This window comes from Octodon degus, unplaced genomic scaffold (assembly GCF_000260255.1).
Source record: "Octodon degus isolate 3935 unplaced genomic scaffold, OctDeg1.0 scaffold00044, whole genome shotgun sequence".
Taxonomy (NCBI): Eukaryota; Metazoa; Chordata; class Mammalia; order Rodentia; family Octodontidae; genus Octodon; species Octodon degus.
In genome coordinates this window covers 17,805-36,793 of record NW_004524620.1, presented here as the reverse complement: position 1 = coordinate 36,793, position 18,989 = coordinate 17,805, and the positions used below count along the sequence as shown (strand labels likewise).

The following is an 18,989-nucleotide window of genomic DNA, read 5'->3' as shown; positions in this document are numbered from 1 at the left end:
TGTTGAAGTCTGAGGCTCAAGAATCAAGGATTTGGGGCACTTTCCTACACTCAGCCTAACATGCTTCTACAAATGACTGACAGGAGTTAAAACAAGTTTCCTTAATTGAAACCTCTTCTCAACTTGGTTTAACAGGAATTAGAATGGAACACTAAGTATATAAAAACTACCTTTCCTCATGCCTGCTATGTCAGACCTTATGCCCAATTTCCCACTCATCCTTAATTCAAAGATATTCTTCCAATCTTCCTTAAATAGCCATTCTTACCCAGTACATCCAAGTTCCACACAGCTTTATTTTGTCAAACCTCACAGACTGATAGCTAACAAGGAGTGTGAGAGTATTTTACTTGAAGCGGATAGAAGTTCTACATCTACAGCAACTACAGGTTCCAAGTTATCTATTAAATTATGCTGACTAGTGAGAAAGGGATGACATCATCTAGAAATCATGAACACCTACGAGCTTCAGGCATGTAATTATAACCCATCAATATTTCATAGAAGTAAATGAGAACCACCACGTTATTACCTAGGGATATAGGATTTTGGGTTCTGGCAAAGCATGTTAAGATTTTGTTCTGTCAAACTGCGCTTGATTTTTTAGTGGGTTAAAAGTCAGTTGAGAAAACAAGAAGAACTGCAACAATGATACAAGGGAAAACTAGAAAGAAAAAAATAAAATGCAGTGTTCAAAGAGAGGGAAGTCATTCCCAAGAGACTATACAAGACAAAAGACACACAGCATAACAATTTTTGTGCATCTTTCACATCATATATACAGGTATATAAGCATTCTCTTAAATAGGCAAGTAATTTTCTTTTCACTAGCCGTGAGAAAGTATAGCAGGCAAAGGCCAACTTCTTAGTTTTTCTCTAATTATAGTTCAGGACCATATCCACAATCTATTTAAGACTATCCCAATGACTAGGGAGAAAAGAAAAGGGAAAAAGAAAACATTCAAAGTAGTATGAGCTCTCTAAAAAGATTTGGAGATCTACCAACATCTGTCCTCTCTAAAAAGACTCCATCTACATGTGGTGGTGTGTACCTGCAATTTCAGCACTCAAGAGGCTGAGTGCTTAATTCCTTAATTGTGGAAGAATTGAGAAAGCACAGTTTTAGGGCTGGTGAGATGGCTCAGTGGTCTAAAGCACCTACTTAGAACAAGCTTAGCAAAGCACAGGGACATCGGTTCAATCCCCCAGCACCACATGCCAGCCAGCTCCGCCCCCTGGTGGGCTGAGCTGGCCACACACATAAATAAATAAATAAAATTAAAAAAAAAAAAAAAAGAAAGAAAGCACAGTTTTAATAAGCATACAATAGATGAACAGCCTAACAATTATTTTTTGAAGTGTTTAAAGGAATATTGTTTTGAGTGTGAGGCCAGCCTAGGCTACATAGTGAGCTCAAGCCTAGTCTGAACTACACAGTGAGACTTTGTTTTCAAAAAAAAATAAATAAATAAATAAATAAATAAATCAACCCACTCAATTCCACAGTGCCTCAAACTCAATCTTCCAGACAAAAATGTCGAAACTAGGTTAGCCTACTCATACAGTACTGATTTGCTATCTGCTATTTTGACTCAAAGGTGCAATCATAACATGGATTGTTAAAGGTTGCATACAGACCACCTGAAAAACTCTGTCAAAATACAGATTCTTCAACAGACCTGTTATGGGGTACTCATGAAGTTAATACTGCTTATCCTACAAAGCCAGGAAGGATACCTGGAACAGTAACAAATATGCCACTATCCTCTCAACACTTTTTTTTTTGGTAGGAGTCAAACTCAGGACCTTGTCCCTGCAGGCGCTGTCTCTGTCTCCCTGAGCTATATCCCTGGTCCTCAACATTCATTTGAAAATTTTTGTATCCACCAGAACTTTCTGTGGGGTCTTATTAAATTCAACTATATACTTTGACAAGCTAAGTGCCCATGAAAAATTCACAAGTGAGTCTGATACACCAAAAATTAAAAGCAACAGAAGTAACTGAGGGAGGACACCAACTGAAACACAGTAATTTTTAACTTATTTTTTGAGACAGGATCTCACTATGTTCCCCAGACTGGTCTGAACTCTCAAGCCCAAGAGATTCTTCTGTCTCAGCCTCTCAGAGTAGCTGGGACTACTCTACCTGACTTGAATAAATTAGTTTTTATTTATTGACATTTTTCAGTATGTGGCAATAAAAGGTCTTGAAAAATGGGTGCTTTTTTCTAATTAACACAAAGGCATTTACAGGACAGACAGCCCTGTGATTATGGTCTCCACGGAGAAAGGGAGATAATAATCACTGTCAGTTCACGAGGTAGTGAACACAGCTGGAGGCAGTGTCTTCCTTTGCTTTCTCCAAGTCAATGGCTGGCACCTAAGATCTACTCCTCATGTCTATTGTTTATCACTGTGTGAAAAAAAAAAAAAATTCAAAGTGGTGAATTACCAACTGTACTGGGAGAAGTACAAAGGCTGTTATTCCTAAAGTTGTGTTTTGTTGTTTTTTTTTTCCAGAACCTGAACCAGCTTCCTTTTACTGGAAATCTATTTGGTTGCCCTGAATTTAACTCAATCCCTAACTTTTGCGAAAGGCAGCAAGGCGTATAATTTCACTACATTTTCAGGTGTTGCCTAGGAATGCATTCTCACCTTCATTTCTACTTCTGGGACTTGCACTACTAAAGTTTCCTAGGAACTGGCATACTGCTCCTCCCTGGCCAGAAAACGAAAATTCACAAAATTTGATTAAATGCACTTGTGACAAAACGGAACCACTTGAGACAGCAATACAAAGCCACGTATTATTTAATAATTAGTAAAATATTACTAACAATTTCAAAAGCAAAGCTGAGAACTAAATTAAACACATACTTTTACATAGATCACAAACACTAGCTATAAACATGAAACAAAGGCACAAAAACATTTTTAAAGGGAAAAACCTAAAGCAGACAAAAAAAGAAATCCAGCAATACCAGCATACTGACAGGCTGAGGCAGGAGGAACTCAAACTCCAGCCCACTCTTGGATATATAATGATTTAGCAAGAACCTGTCTCAAAACAAAAGGAACACAAAGCACTGGGTATAGATCAGTATGAAGGCCTTGCATACAATCCCCAGCACGTTAATAATCAAACAAGATGCCCCGGGGCAGCTCTTTCCAAGCGAATAATTTGTTATGTACTGATAAGCCCAGTCTTGGAAGAGTAAGACTTTGAAGGGGAGAAAACTCTTCCTTGCAAAGCTTCTATGTTTCGTAAACTTCCACATCAAAAAGAAATGCATTTATTTGAAACCTCAAAATTGGAGCCAAATTGTGGTCTACCAACTGCAGGATGCCCACTTTTCAGTGGAGAGGCAACGACGATAAACACAAAGACTAGAAAAATATGAGGCTGGGTAGAGTCTAGATATAAAGTAAGACACTTGTGGGATAGGAATTATTAGACTGCCCTTTATCATACAACTACGAGAGAGACTCCCTCAAACCCTCTGCAACCAAATACACTTTTCAGCTTTCAAGTTACCACCGGCTACGCTACAGAGGTGGTGTTAAAAGCTTGAAAATGGGGAGAGCTGTTAGGTGAGGAGTCAGGAGCTGGATCTAACTACACGCTAGGCCCTTTTAAGCCCAGCTCCAGGTTACATTCACTTCCAGGTCTCTAACCTCTCCCAAGAAGGACTTCAACCGTTCTGGAATCCCGCGGGGTTCTCTGGATCTGCAGATCCTTCCACGGCGAGGTGACAGGGCTGGGGTTCTCGCGCCCGAGGGCAATGCCCGAGTTTCCGTTTCCCATCCGGGAGCCGGGGCGCCCGAGCCCTCGGCCGATTGCGCGAACCGGCGCCAGCGCGCCCCTCCCGCCTGTGCCATGGCCGCCGCGTCCGCCGCCGTCCCCACCCTCCCGCGTCCCTCGGCAGCACCGCGCGCGGGAAGCGGGGAGCACGGGGCCCTCCGGGCTGCGCGTACAGCGGCGCCCCGCTAGGATCACACGGCGACGTCCCCGAGTCCCGGCCGCTCTCGCCTCCGACCCCGCCGGGCGCACCTGTGGTCGGAGCTGCCGGGAGCCCTGCGCCCCTCCCCGCAGGCCTGGCCGCGGCCCCTGCGACCCCCGGCCCGCCACCTTGGAGCCCCGCGCCGGGAGGCATCCGCAGCTCGCGCCCCGGGCGGGCGCGCCTCACCTGCTTGCCTCGGTAGAAGAGGCGCTGGCACTCGGGCCGCACGTCGAACAGCGCCCACACCCGCTCGCGGAGCTCCTCAATCGTGGCTTTGCGAGAAACGTCCTCGATGGTGCGCGTCTGGGCGCCGTCGATGGTGCGAACCTGGATCCACATCTCGGCTCGGCCCCCTTTGTCTCCCCCTGTGCTCGGGACGCCGCGCCCCGGGCGGCCCGGGCTCTCCGCGGTGGCGGCGGCGGCGGACAGGCGAGCGCGCGCACTGGAGCGGAGAGACCAGCGGGTTCCGGGCCCGACGGGCGGCCGCGGCGCCTCCCGGCCCGCGCGCGCCTGCCCAGCCCAGCGGAGGAAGAGAAAAATCGGAACCGGCGCTACGCGGTGGATCGCCTCCCAAAGAGGAACCAGCCGAGTCCGGGCGCGCGGAGTGTTTACTTATAGAGCAGTGGCTCCCACATGGAGGTCACGGCGCCAAGCCTGATCTCGCGAGATCCACGCGGGCCCCGCCTTAAGGAGGAAGCTCGGCGGGGGGTGGTTACGGACCGAGGATGCTGAACTCGGACGCCGCCGAGGGGCGGGGCGAGGGGCGGGGCTGCACCGAGCCGTTACTCGCCCCACGGCGGCGCGGCGGCGCCCCGGGCTGCGCATAGTCCTCGCACCTGCAGGTTTCGGGCCGTGGTGGGTCGCGCTCAGCGGCTGCCCTGGAAGGGCCTGATCTCGCGAGTGAGTCCCGGTCTCTGGTCTCAAAAGCACCCCCAAAATAAGTAACCCCGAGGTGGCCAGGGCGAGGGGAGCCCGGGGGAACCCTCCGAGCAGGCCCAGAAGGCAACAGTCAGCCTCCGCCCGCCACGCGGCTGGCGGGATGGGCGCCCCGGGCAGGCCGGGCTCCGCTGCTCAGCGCGTGTCGCCGGGCCCCGCGGCTGCCTTCGCTTGAAAACCCGCCGCGGAGGTTCCCGCCCTGGGTCCAGCGGGGTCCCCCTCGGGCGGCCGCGCTCCCACCCGGGCCTCGGGCTTTGGAGGCCGCGGGCCTCCGAGAGAGCTGGCCGCTCTCGCCCGCCGTCCGCCGCGAGGGCGGCCCCGGCTAGGGTCGTGGGGTCGCGGGAACCCGTTCGGGACGCTGCGGAGCCGCACAGTTGCGAGAAGGACGCGAAGGTCCTGCTGCGGAAAATAGCCCAGCCTGCCCCTGCCTCACACCGGGCCTGCTTCAGAGAAGCCTCCGTGTACCACGGGAGAAAGCGTACCAAAGCAGACGAAACGAGTTGCACCTTTCCCAAAACTGATGGCTTTAGTATTAATTGTGCCTAATTGTGCTACAAAGATAGAGCAACGTGTTTGTAGTAATATTAAAATACTATAATTACACAGACAAGGTCAGTAGTAGTGTTTTTTATGTTTCAAAGCACAACACGGGAACAAATGAAATATGCGTACATAATTTTAAATCTTTGCTCTTGCTGAAAATTTCATATTTAGCTAGGAACTATAATCCATCTTGTTTTCACTAACATAACTAAAGCAAATACTACGTGTTTACATATGTAAATGGGACCGTGGATATACCTAAAGCATGCTTGTGACCTGCCCCAACAATTGATATCTATTTGCAATTATACTATTATGTCTCTGTGTTATAACTTCTTTTCCAGTTCAGTGCTGAGAGTACAATCTAATTGAGATAAGATTTAGCAAAAATATGAAAATATATTGTAATACCAGTCTAATGATAGAGCTTCTATCAGAGATATGAAAAGAGGGACTAGATTTATCTGAAGCTTAGAAATACGTGTACAGCATGGCCTGAGTGATATGGTATGTTGTAATCAACGGCGATAGTTAGATGTGTTGAGTATACCGATTGAGACTGACCAGAATTATAATCCTAGTATTGCTGTTTATTTAAAATACGATGTTGAACAAATTGGGTGTTAAAATTTCCTCCTTGTAAAAGAGTGCTTAGCTTAGTGCACCTTCCTAAGTAGTATACAATTATTTAAGTGCTATTGTTATGAAGATTTAGATAGGCAGAGACTGCCCAAAGAAGAGGGGTTACTTCAAGACACAGAGTTCTACTGTAGGTATCTTCATGGGTTAGAAGAGATTGCTTGTCCAGAGAAGGTGATTAAATCAAGAAGGGCAAAGTGTGTAAGCCTCAGGGAGGAGCAATGGTTTTTAAAAGTGCAAGGAGGTTATGAGACAATTACTGTTAGGAAAGACAGCAGAAAGAGGGTGTAGGAATGCCTTAGGGGAAAAAACAAGAGGCCTGGAGATGTGGAAAAGAGATTGTTGAGGAAGGCTTGGCCCAGAGGCAATTGTGTCAATTTTGGCCAAAAATAGTGGCAGTAGGTAGGAAAGGAAGTATTTTGGAGTACTCTAGAAAATTGAGCTTCTGAGACTTGTATATTTGGATGAGGGATGAGGAAAATGGAATGTTGACAGCAACTCAAATGTCCAGGAAACTTAACGGACAGGTTGGGTATAAGATGCTCTTAACAAAAGTAAAAGAGGAAACAAACTCAGGAAAAATGCATTGAATTCTATTTGTGTTCTGTCATATTTGAAATACGTTCAAAATATACAGTACCTAGATTGGAAATGTCTTAAAGTTGAACATACAAACCAAAGATATTAGAAGTAGGAAAGCTGAAAGTTATTGATTGAGATTTGTACTCAGTCCTGTGAAATTTATCACATTACATATGGTGGGCTTTAGTGGAACAGTTAAAACTTCGCAGACTGGGGGACTTGGTATCAATTGGGAAAGACACAAGGGAATCTTCTGAGTCATGATAATTGTCTTAGTTACTCTTCTCTTGTTGCTGGGACAAATACCTGACACCCAAATTGAAGGAAGGAAAAGTTTATTTAGCTCACAGTTACCAGAAGTTTCAGGCCATATTTAGCTGGCTCCAAGACAAAGCGGCACATGGCAGAGGACAACCTTTCATGGCAGTGGCAAAGAGCAAGAGTGCAAAAGAAAGGTAGCAGCAGCTCAAACGGCTAGCTTCTCTTCCCACCTTACATTGTAATGCAAATTACCTGCCCCAGGGCAGGTGCAGCATCCACACCCAAAGCAATCAATCACAAAACCCAAAAGCCGCCCCAAGACTACATAAGGCTTTGGGAGGACGCCTAGACACAAACCATAACAATAATATTCTATGGGAAATAATATCAATGACCATAAAGATATATATGCAGACATTTTTGAACTACATAATTTATCATGTGTTCATTTTATGAACATAAAAGGTTTATATATGCCTATAGTTACATGAGTATATAGAGGTTTTTCTTACTAACAGTGGGCTTTTAAATTTCTGCTGATGAATAAATGAAAACGTAAATTCTATCCCTGCTGTCATGATTGATCTCTATAGGGATAAAGGAAAAACATTCTTCTTTCACCTTTTAGAGATTAGTTAGAAACTTCAGCGTAAAAATTTGATCTGGTCAAAGGTAAAGAAAAACTAAATTTAAAGTATACAAGTTATAGCAGGAGTGATATTACATGTCTATAATCTTGGCAGTTAGGAGGCTGAAGCAGGAGAATTTGAGGCCACAGAGTGAGGCCACAGTTTGAGACCAGCCTAGAATACATTAGCCAGCCTCCATTACAAAGTGAGACCCCATCTCAAAACGCCAAAAACTAAAGTAAAATAAATTTTATAGGTTGTAGATAGGTGTGGTGGTACATACCTATAAATCTCTAGTACTGTGAAACCAACAGCAAAACACTACAGGTATTGCAGCTAAGGATATTGAAGAAAACATGGGGCCAAGGAGATAGCTCAGTAGAATAAGCGCTTGCCTGGGAAGTGCAAGGTCCTAAGCTAAATTTGGTACCTCAAAAAAAAAAAAAAAACAAAACAGAAAGAAAAACAGCACATAAAAGGAGGAGGAGGGGGAAGGGGAGGAAGAGGAGGAGAGGGAGAGGGAGAAGGAGAAGAAGAAAACATGATTGTTCTGGAAAGGTATGGAGTGTGTATGCATGCACATACATGTTTATATGCAAGTATGCATTTGTATAAGCACACATGGGTATTTATCATGGGTATAAATATGCTATGTGTGCATATATGATTTGTGTGTGTGTGTGTGTATGTGTGTGTACACATGCACAGCTATGTTTTCTACTACGTCCACACAGGAAGAGTGAGAAAATGTACTTTTATGTTTCCACAAGCAAAGGTTTGATGAAAGAGTGCATGCTTTGAATTCCAGATTTTGAAACTTTTGCAGTTTTGGGGAGAAATGTTCAGCTTCAGGTGAATTGCCCTAGGAGAAGGTGGGGTACAGAGCCTAGAGGTACATCAATCCTGTGTTAGAGAATAGGTCATTTGTAAGATGACAGGGTGTGTGATTACTCTATGAAGGCTGGGGATCCAAAGAGTGAACTTTGAAGAAAAATGATAGGAGCAAGTGTAGGAACTATGACACTCACCCAAGCAAACACTTTTGAAAGGTTTATTTCTTTTCCTTCGGGCCCATATCTCCTAGTTCTATTCTTCTTACACTGAAATTCACTCTGCCTTTTCCCCAACTTTTCAGAAAAGTGTATTATCCCTTTTCCAATCTCTTGAGTTGTGTTATGGAAATAGTACGCAGGGAGTGTAGACTGAAAGCAGCAAATAGCAGAGCCTTACCTACTTCACCTCTACCCTAGAGCTTATTGTAACTAGAACCGACCATTGGTTGGAATAGGAAGATGGTGAGCCTACAATTCACAGGCCCTCACTTGTAAAGTATGGAGACTAATGCCTAGAGGTAAGGCAGGAGTGGAGAAGGTGGGGAAAAGTGAGCTTGGTTTATAGTGTAGTTTAGGTCTTTTCGTAGTCTGGAGAATGAGTTTAGTAGTCATATGAATGAGAAAATGGAGAATAACACCTATTGAATTTTTATACATTGGAAATATCCCATGTGTGTAATTTTTAAAAGACAGCCAAAACATGTATTTTATTTAGTTTTCTGAGATCATGAAATTGGGGTAATAAACTGAGGCAAGACATAATTTTCTAAAGAGGGAGTAGCTTGGTGTGTTGGTGTACCCCATGATCTTAGCATTCTGGGGGGCTGAGGCAGGAGGACTGCAAGGTTGAGCCCCACTGGATAACTCAGGAATTTAGCAGATTGCTATCTCAAAAAATAAAATAGCCTGAGGATATAACACAGTAAAAAGGCCATTAGTTCAATCTCCAGTCAAAATACAAAACAGGAGTGACACCTAAAATACATTCTTACAGGAATCCAACTATTCTGAATTCATCATAGACCAGTAGAAGAAAAATCATCAGTTATAAGTGAATGTGTCTAGCACTGGGGTTGTAGCTCAGTGGTGGAGCCTCTGCCTAATATTCATAAAGTACTGGATTCCACAGCCACCACAGAGAAAAAAATATGATTGAAACTGGCAAATGGTATCTTTAACAATTTAATCCCAAGTCATGAATACCTTTCCAGAATGAATATTTAGCATTGTTATTGTCAAAAGGGGGGGAAACAGAGAAAGTGATTGAGTTAAGCATGGATTTATCAGATTTTTTTTCATTCAGTAATTTCTAGGCTGAGAAACTATGACTATCAAAATATTGCTGAAACTAGGAATAAATCACAAAAGAAACCACAGAATATAAACACTTGGATATTGGGAACAACATACTCCTGAACTTCAGGTGGTTAAAGAAGAAATCAAGGAAGAAATTAAAATAATTCCTAGAATTAAGCAGCAGTGCTGTTTAAAAACAACAGAATGTGGAAGCCACAAGGAAAGCAGTCCTAAGAGGTGAATCTATAGTAGTCAATTCTCACATTAGAAAAGAGAGCAAGCACAAATAACCTAAGTATCTTGAGCCTCAAGACAGTCAAGAGTCCCAACCCAAGCCAGGTTTAAGGAGGGAAATCATAAAGATCAAAACAGAAATCGATGACTTATGACTAAAGCAGTACAATCAAAGAACTGGTTCTTCAAAGGAATAAATAAAATAGATAAACCCTAAGCCAAATTTACCAAAAGAAGGAAAGACTCACATCAATAGACTCAAAAGTGAGTAAGAGGGTCGGGGAGATAGCTCAATGGCTTAAGTGCCTGCCTGACAAGCACAAGGTAATGAGTTCCATCTCTGTGACTAAAAAAGAAAGTAAAAAGAGAAAGATTAAATCACAGTGAACACCCCCCAAAATCCAAAAGATTGTTAGCATTTTCTATGAAAATTGTACTCCAAAAGTTTTGAGAATTGTAAAGAAATGGATAAATTTCTAGACACATATGAGTTACTAAAACTGAATGAAGAAGGTATGAAATTTCTGAACAGAACAATAACAAGCAATGAAATTTAGGTACTAGTAACTTACTAACAAGGAAAAGCCAAAGATCCAGCGTAATGACTGACAAATTCTTTAAGACACTAAGGGAAGCGATAGCACCAATACTCCTCAAACTCTTTAATACAACTTTCAACAAAATTAAACATCCACTCATCATAAAAATCAAAGTTAGTAAGTATAGAAGAATCTATGTCAATCTGATAGAAGTCATCTATGACAAACCAACGGCTAACATATCAAGCAAAGAGAAGCTGAAAGCTTTACCTCCAAAATCAGGAACGAGACAAAGATATCCACTGTCACTACTCTCATTTAATATAGTACTCACAGGGCTGGTGAGATAACTCAGTGGGCTAAATGCCTGTTCAGGCAAGCACAGTGACCAGAGTTCAGTCCCTAGCACCATATGCTGCACCAGCCCCACTCCAGGGTGTGGTGGTGCATGCCTATAATCTCAGCACTGGGGAGGCTGAAAAAAGGAGAATCACTATAAGTCTGAGCTGCATAGTGAGATCCTGTACCAAACATATATAAAAAAAGAAACTAATGTAGAACTCACATTACCTGGAGCAATCAAGCAATGAAGAAATAAAAGGAATATGTATAGGAAATAAATCAAATTATCATTATTTGAAGATGATATAACCCCTTACACAGAAGAAAGATTACACCAAAAGACTTCTGGAATTAGTAATAAAATTCAGTAATGCAATAAGATACAAAATAATACCATTCCTGTACACTGATGATTAAGCCATTGAGAAAGAAATTAGGAAAATAATGCACTGGTATCTTAGTTCACAAACTTAATTTCCATGATTCTGGTGAAGATGTCCATGTTTGTGTTTGGAAGGGAAGATAACAATGATTCTGTTTAACAGAAATGGAGTTCCTAACTAGAAGCAAAATTTTGCTGAACATTTCTATTTGCAAACCAATTTGTTCACAAGGAGAAGCATTCATACACCGATGTATTACTGTACCATTCTCAATAGCATCAAGAAAAATTGAATACTTAGGAATTATCCACAGAAGTCAAAAATTTCACCAATGAAAATTACATCACTCTAACAACATTGAAGAGGATATCAGAAAATGGAAAGAGAGAGAGAGAGAGAGAGAGAGAGAGAGAGAGAGAGAGAGAGAGAGAGAGAGAGAGAGAGAGAGTAGGCAGGAGGAGCAATGAGACAGTGTCAGTGGTGGATTAACTGATGGTCAACTTGTAACACCCAGTTGAACTGAGTCAGCATGGTGCTGGGTGTGGAAGACCCATCTGAGGATTATTGCCAACAGCATGAAAAGAGAACTGGAGAGAAAGATGGTGGTGCTGTTGATTCTCTGGGAGAAGCTTGTTCCACTGACTTTCCTGATATAAACTTGGCTGTTCTCATAGGATAAAGCTCAGGTTCTCGCTATTGTTGAAGATGACTGCAGTGCTTTTCTTTCTTTTTTTTCATTTTAAAGAGAAAAAAATAATAACAATAAAACAGGTTAGGAGCCGGCAAGCGCAGTGTACTAAGCACCTGCTTAGGCAAGCGCAGGGACCAGGGTTTGATCCCTGGAGCCCCATGCCATGCTGGCCCTGCCTCCAGGTGTACTGAGCTGGCCACCAAAACTGGGCATGGTGGCACATGCCTGTAATCCCAGCACTGGGGAGGCTGTAAACAGAAGGATCTCTATGAGCCTAAGCTGCATATTGAGACCCTGTACAAAACAAAACAAAACAAAACAACAACAAAAAAACCAGGTTAGTAGGAGACGTACAGTAATTAGTACATTGTGTACTGTTGTCTTCCTAGAAGTTATTCAGAGTACAAGATATAGGCATGATCTTGTCCAAACAGTATTAGTACAAACCTTTCTTTTCAATGAACTAGGAGAACCTAACTATGTAATTCTTAATTCCCCCTTTCCTCTATCACAGTTAGTCTTCTTTTGAATAGTTTATTTCCCATTCACTATACCTGTTGTACACTTTGGACTTTATTTACTTGTTCAGTTTCTCATACTAGTGAGACAATATGACATTGACAATATGATTAGCCTATGGGGCTAATTTATTTCACTTATGAGCATGATCTCAAGTTGCACCCATTTACCTCAGAGGAGCTCTGGTACTTACTTATATATGTATTTTGAGAATTAAACTCAGGACCTCACACTTGCCAGGCAGGTTCTATGCCACTGAACTATATCCCCAGCCCTCTGCTTCTTATTTTGAATGTTTTTTTCCCAGGCTATAGTGCAGATCTCTCAGCCTGCTGCCACAGATCTCTATCCCACTGGCACAGACTTTCTAGCTTCCACCACTGATCTCTGGCCTTCCCAGCACTGACTCTTGATATAGACTTGCATAAGACATTGTGGACTCTAAGCCTCCAGTTGAACTCATGGAGAACATTATCACGGGCTCTTAATCTTCAGCTGGTCTCATGCAGGACATTGCTATAGGATACAAGCCCTCACCTGGATTCTTTGGATCACTAGTGTTTGGACAGATTACCTGCATCTTTTTTTTTTTTACATTGGATTCTTTGGATGAATATTATAAAATAATCCATTCCTTCATAAGCCCTAACCACAACAGTTCCCATAGCAAAGCCTCAACATTGGATTGCCTTGAAATTTTCTCCACCAAATTAATTAGTCCAGAACCCTTAATTTCAGTCTTATTCAAATTCTCAGGATGTGTGCAAAAATGTATACAAATATTCCATAGAGTATAGTGTACATATTCTGTAGTCCAAATGACAATTGAGTCATAGATTCCAGATGAACTTCCTAAGCCTGTTCTTTATCATCTGCCTTTTTATTAGCATTCTGGTCTTCTGAGCTCTTACTAGAATCTCTCATCCATCTCAACTAACAACTTTCTAGGTCTCCTTCTCCCTGATATTGTCAACCCCCAAACTTCTTTTATAAACCAGTTCCAAAAGCTTTTGAACCACATGGTCAGAACCATAAGTAGTGTCACCACAGTAATCCCACTCTTGGTACCAAAACCTTAGTCACATATTTCATCATGCAATACCCATAATTTAAAGGAGAAGTTTATTTCAGCTCATATTTGTAGTCTATATTTGACTGGCTCCATGCAGGATGGCATGGCAGAAGGGCATCATGTTGGACATTCTCCTTGTGTCACAGTGATCAGGAAGTAGAGAACAAAGGAATAATCCAGGGGTGGAGGAGAAACACTCTATCAGGTTATGCCCCCAGAGACTCACATTTTCCAGTCAGGCTCCAAGTCTAAGTATTGCAGCTTGCTGTAGTACTCCCTTGATTTAGTCATCTTTTAAAAGTTCTGCCTATGAGCACACGAGGCTTCAGGGCTATCTATGTATAAACCATAACAGTCCTGGCACCTCTCTTGTGATGTAGCAGCTGAGGAAACTCGGGCACTCCCCGAGGCTGATGAAAAGCCCAAGGAAGTAGGCAAGTTTGAGAACAATGATCATATTACTGTAATTTGAAAGTGGTGGAGCAGGATGCTTTTGTGGTGCTGTTTAAGATGAAGAGGGACGTAGTACTTTGTAAACTAACGAAATCCTGGTGTAAATGACAGGATTTGTCAGTGAGGCAAACCAGATTCTAATTTCACAGGCATCCAATCAACGAAGCAGATGCACTTACAGAGTTGGAAATGGGGAATGAAGATGCAGTTGACATGTTGCAGTTGTAGACAAGAGATGTCTAATAAAAGAGACTACTACTTAATGCAGAACTCTATGCTTACATACCAAGAATATATTCTCCATTAGAGACCTCTAGTTTGGTTTCATGACATCCTAACTACTATAGCCATCTCTATTCTTCATTATCTCCCTCTTCCATTCCATTATTATACATAAAGTAACTGGTATATGCAGACAGACATATTACTTTTTAACTATTTGGCCAAGTATATGTTTTGGTTGACATTTAATAGAAATGTGATGGAAAAATACTGTTTCTGATATAATAATCCCTTTGTCTAATGGTCAGAGCATAGCTAAAATCTGAAGGCTACTCTTGTGGCTCTGGAAAGCCTCTCACTAGTGACGTCGAACTTGCAATCCTCCTGTCTCAATCTCCCAGCTAGCTAGTATTATAGGCCTGAACCATTATGCTCAGACTTACCTAATTATTTTTAATTGTTCATGTCTTTAATTTCTGCTCAAGTCCTCCCTTATCCTCCTATCCCAATTCCCTCATTTTAATTATTTAGTTTTGTAGTTCTTAGGATTAAATCCAGGGCCTTAGCACTAAGGTACATATATCACCAGCCCTTTTTTATTTTTTATTTTGAGACAGGATCTCATGGTATTGCTGAGGTTGGCCTTGAACTTGAGATCCTCCTACCTCAACCTCTGGAATAGCTGAGATTACAGTCATGCACCAGCAGGCTCAGCTTTGATTCTCCCCTTTAAAATACCTGGTCAGTTCTACATGCACTGAAACTGAGTACAGTTTACCATGCACTTTTTTTTTCATATCGGTAGTTGCTAAGTTACATATCTTTGCTTCTTTTCATTACTGTCCAGGTTTGTTTCTATTTGATAGTTTTCATAATAAGCCTGAGTGGCCATAGTGGTAGAGATAACATTTCACCCTCATTTATGCTAATGATCACTCCAGACCTAGACTGGGCTCTAAAGTTGTTGGCCATTGATAGTAAGAATCTAGAGTCCTGTTTGAGTCACCTTTAACCAGTGGACAAGGAATTTCAAGGACACTATTCCACATGGGGCAAATGTGCCTAAACAAAGATAGGATATGAAGGAATCAGCAGGAAAATTCTGAGTCTTTCTTTTCCAACAAGAGATGATTTCATGGCTCAGAGGCTTATGTGACATTTCGAAAAAGGTTCCGTAACACTGAGCTAACCCAGTAATGCCTTCTCTCCTTTCCCCATCCTGCTTCTTTTTCCTTGCTCTTCTTTCCCTGGGATTGCAACCCTCCTCCAATAAAACCTTAACAGAAATGTTTTGCCTCAGGCTCTGGTTTTTAGGCAATTGAGGGTAAGAAAATAGATTCTTGAATTAACCATAAAATGAAAATTCTTCAGAAGGAATTTCAATTGCTTGCATGAACTGAATACAGATGGGACTTCATTGCTGGTGGTGAATCCATAATAATCCCGTACAGTAAGATCACAATTCATAAAGATCACAATTGAAAAAGATACACCTAGTTGGGAGGGCAAATTGTGAGAAATAATCGAAAGGTTTATAAGAACAGATGATTGTGTTAGGTGACAAGCTGTCTTATATAAAGAAAATGGTAAGGTCAGGGCAGCTAATTACCAACTTACAGGATCCTCTGAAAACCAGAGGTCTCTATAACTGCCAGACCTAAAATAGAAGGGTTTGAAAATCAAATTCAGATTCTAATTATAAGGAGAGATGTAAAAAAATTAAATTTGCAGCTTCAGTGAACATACTGTATTAAACTCAAGGTTCAGATGGAGAAGAGGACCTAAAGACCTCTGATGAAGATACTTAAATAGATAAAATTAAGAATCCAGAGCTGGAAATTCTTTGAAAGGTTCTGGGCTAGTAAAAGCCACCTGCTCCCAGTAGCCCGTTATAGAACAGCTTTCCCTTACCTAGGTAAAATGGTGCAATGGCCTCATCTGCAACAGTGCCTAACAGGATGATACTTGCACTGTACTCTTCAAAAGCCACCTCCCCACTTTGATGGCTTTCAAGCCAGTAACTTGGATCATATTTCAGTCAGCCTGAGAGGGAAGGCACAGTCCCTCCTTAGACAAGAAATAGCTGGCCTTAAAACAAAAGGTAGATTCTGGCCATTGATTACCAGCGGGAAACAGAAACATAGGTAGGAATCAAATTCGAGGGCCTCAGATGGGGGTAACAATATAAATCTGCATAAGGGAGAATTCCCTAGTATGGCATAGTCTCTCATAACTCAGGATATAATGTTTTGGTCAAAATACACTAACAAGTTGTCTTCTTGTCTCTAGAGTATTCGAGGTGAAGTTACCAGAAGTCTTGCTATGATATTGATTAAATGGTACTTCTGGATCAGGGAAGTTAGGACGTTAGAATGGTTTACCTGAGGACCCATCACTGTGATCCCTGAAAGGAAGCAGGGCACATTCTCATCTCTAAGACAAAATTTACTAGTGCTGGTACAATAGTTTCCTTAGGAAGCTTAGTGGTAACCATTCTCTGCAAGCCAGGTCTGCAGATGTGCCAACAGAATTAGGCCGCCTAATATCAATGAGTGTGATAGGATTCCAGAATGACAGAGATCACTGGCAGGATTTAATTATCAGAAGCACAATGGATTATCATCATTGTAATTGCCATCAAATTTGGAGTGCCAATTCAGGTACTTTGACCTACATGGGTTTGTGGCAATTTTAGGGAAAGATATTTAGATAACTGACCAGGATGTCACTTGACTTACATGATAAAGAAAAGAATTAAGAGCCAGCAGTCAGAAAGTTGCAATGGCAAAACCACTCAATGTCAAGAATTAAAATGATTTCCAAGGGGTCGGGGAGATGGCTCAGTGGAATAAGCGCTTCCCTGGCAAGCGCAAGGACCTGAGTTCAATCCCCGGTTCCACTGGAAAAAAAAAAAATGATTTCCAGGCTCAGCATTCTATCAATGAATGGGAGACAAGGTCCTCTTTGGGAAGAGTTGGCAATACCAGCAAAGTAAATGTTCTACCCTTTCCTAAAAGGACCTTTGGCCGTTAAACAGAGTAACTGTGCCAGGAGAAAAGGAGAATAGATATGCTTTTCAAATCTGTTGAATTTCAACTGTCTTCTGGCACTGATGCAAATTAGGAGATCCCAAATGGCATCTTAATCCTTCGATTAGAATGGAGGCTATGATAGGTAGGTGATAAATGGGGTTTGATCCCAAATTCAGTTCACAATAAAACTGAATTGTAGTTATTCCCTAGTTCTTGAATATATAAATGTTTAGGTTTCAGTTGAAATAGATACTAGAATTCTTTCATATTTCCTCTACTGCGTGGGTTGGCAGCCATTGGAGGTGCCAGTAATTGGCCCCACTGTTACTCACCTTCAGTAAAGAAGTAGATTAGGGCAGAGTCTCATACACCAAAAAAGAAGGAAAAAGAGAAGCAAGAGGGGGATAAGAAAATGAACTATGTGTGGTGCCACTTGTCTATAAGTAATTGCAGCACTTAGGAGGCTAGGGCTGGAGAACTGGGAGTTCAGGCCAGTCTGGGATACGTAATGAGACTATTTTTTTTTTAAAAAAAGAATGTAAATCTCTCCCTGGAATGGATTGCAATGACTGACAGGTTATAAGGAGGATGAGTTTACACTGGGTGGGTGTAGGGGTGTTACTTATGATTTCTTTCCATTCATCCCATTGCTTCTCTAAAAACTGGATGGGTCATGGTAGATGATGGTGGGCCACCACAGACCCATGTGGCTGTAAATGTGGCTGTAAATGTGGCTGTGGCTCCCAGTCATGGCTGACAGGTAATGGTTATCTTTACATCAACTTATTCTCTAGCATTTGCTCTTTAGGATTAGTTTAATTGATCTTTTTTCTTCCAATATCCAATCAATAGGGAGAATCAAAACCAATTTACTTTTACAAGGAAGAAATAATGTGGACCTAGTACCGTATGGGGCAAATTTTACCAATAGAAGGAACATAGAAAAAAGATGAAAGATAAACTGATTTTCAAATTTTCCAAGATACGATAATTTGAAAGTTTCTCTGAAAAATATCTCAATTACCAAGAAACTTGTTAGGTCCCCTTAAAAAATGTGGCCAGCTCAGTAAACAAAACTCGTAACATTTTGTCTTTTTCTCCTTTGCTGTCTCATTGCACTTTAGACCTCACGCTTGATTCTCCAATAAGAAATGACCACAACACTTGCTTTTTCTCAAAATCCTGAGATAACAAAATGGCCCTCATACTTTTTACCCAGGTTGGTGGTAGAAATGGAAACATAAACATAGATAAGCAGAAGCTTTGAAAGACAGCATTTCTCTCCACTCTTTAATAGAGAAAGATGAAAAATTAATAGAGAAGATGAAGTAAAAAAAGACCAAACAGATTGCTTTAAAGTTAAAATGCTTTTTAGGCTTTCAGTTAGTGCCCAGGCCCGGTGTGTGTGGGGGACCATCCACTTGCTTGCTAGAACCTACTTCCAGCCAGCGCCCAGGCCTGGAGAGCACGCGTGCGTGCAAGGGCGCGTGTGTGTGTGTGCGTGCATGCGTGCGTGCATGTGTGTGTGTGTGTGTGTGTGTGTGTGTGTGTGTGTGTGTGGCCACCTGCCCACCCATTGAAACCTGCTCCAAAAAAGTAAAATGCTTTTATTTATTTATTTATTTGCAGTACCGGAGATTGAACTCAGGACCCTGTGCTTGCCAGGAAAGCACTTACTCTACTGAGCTATCTCCCTGGGCCTGGTAAAATGCTTTTAAAAATACATCCTGGACAACTGGACCTGGTGGTGCACACCAGTAATGCCAGCAATCTGGAGGACTG

The 18,989-nt window shown here is 42.1% G+C and overlaps 1 protein-coding gene across 1 annotated transcript in view; it reads right to left on the bottom strand.

Moving 5' to 3' along the window:
• Positions 1 to 4,631, bottom strand: part of Uhrf2 (ubiquitin like with PHD and ring finger domains 2) — a 78,450-nt gene extending 73,819 nt beyond the window's left edge. Inside the window, exon 1 of the mRNA XM_004631733.2 lies at positions 3,698 to 4,631. Coding sequence (XP_004631790.1) covers positions 3,698 to 4,340 — 643 coding nt within the window. The 5' untranslated portion in view covers positions 4,341 to 4,631. The remainder of the gene's footprint in view (positions 1 to 3,697) is intronic.
• Positions 4,632 to 18,989: the final 14,358 nt, after the last annotated feature.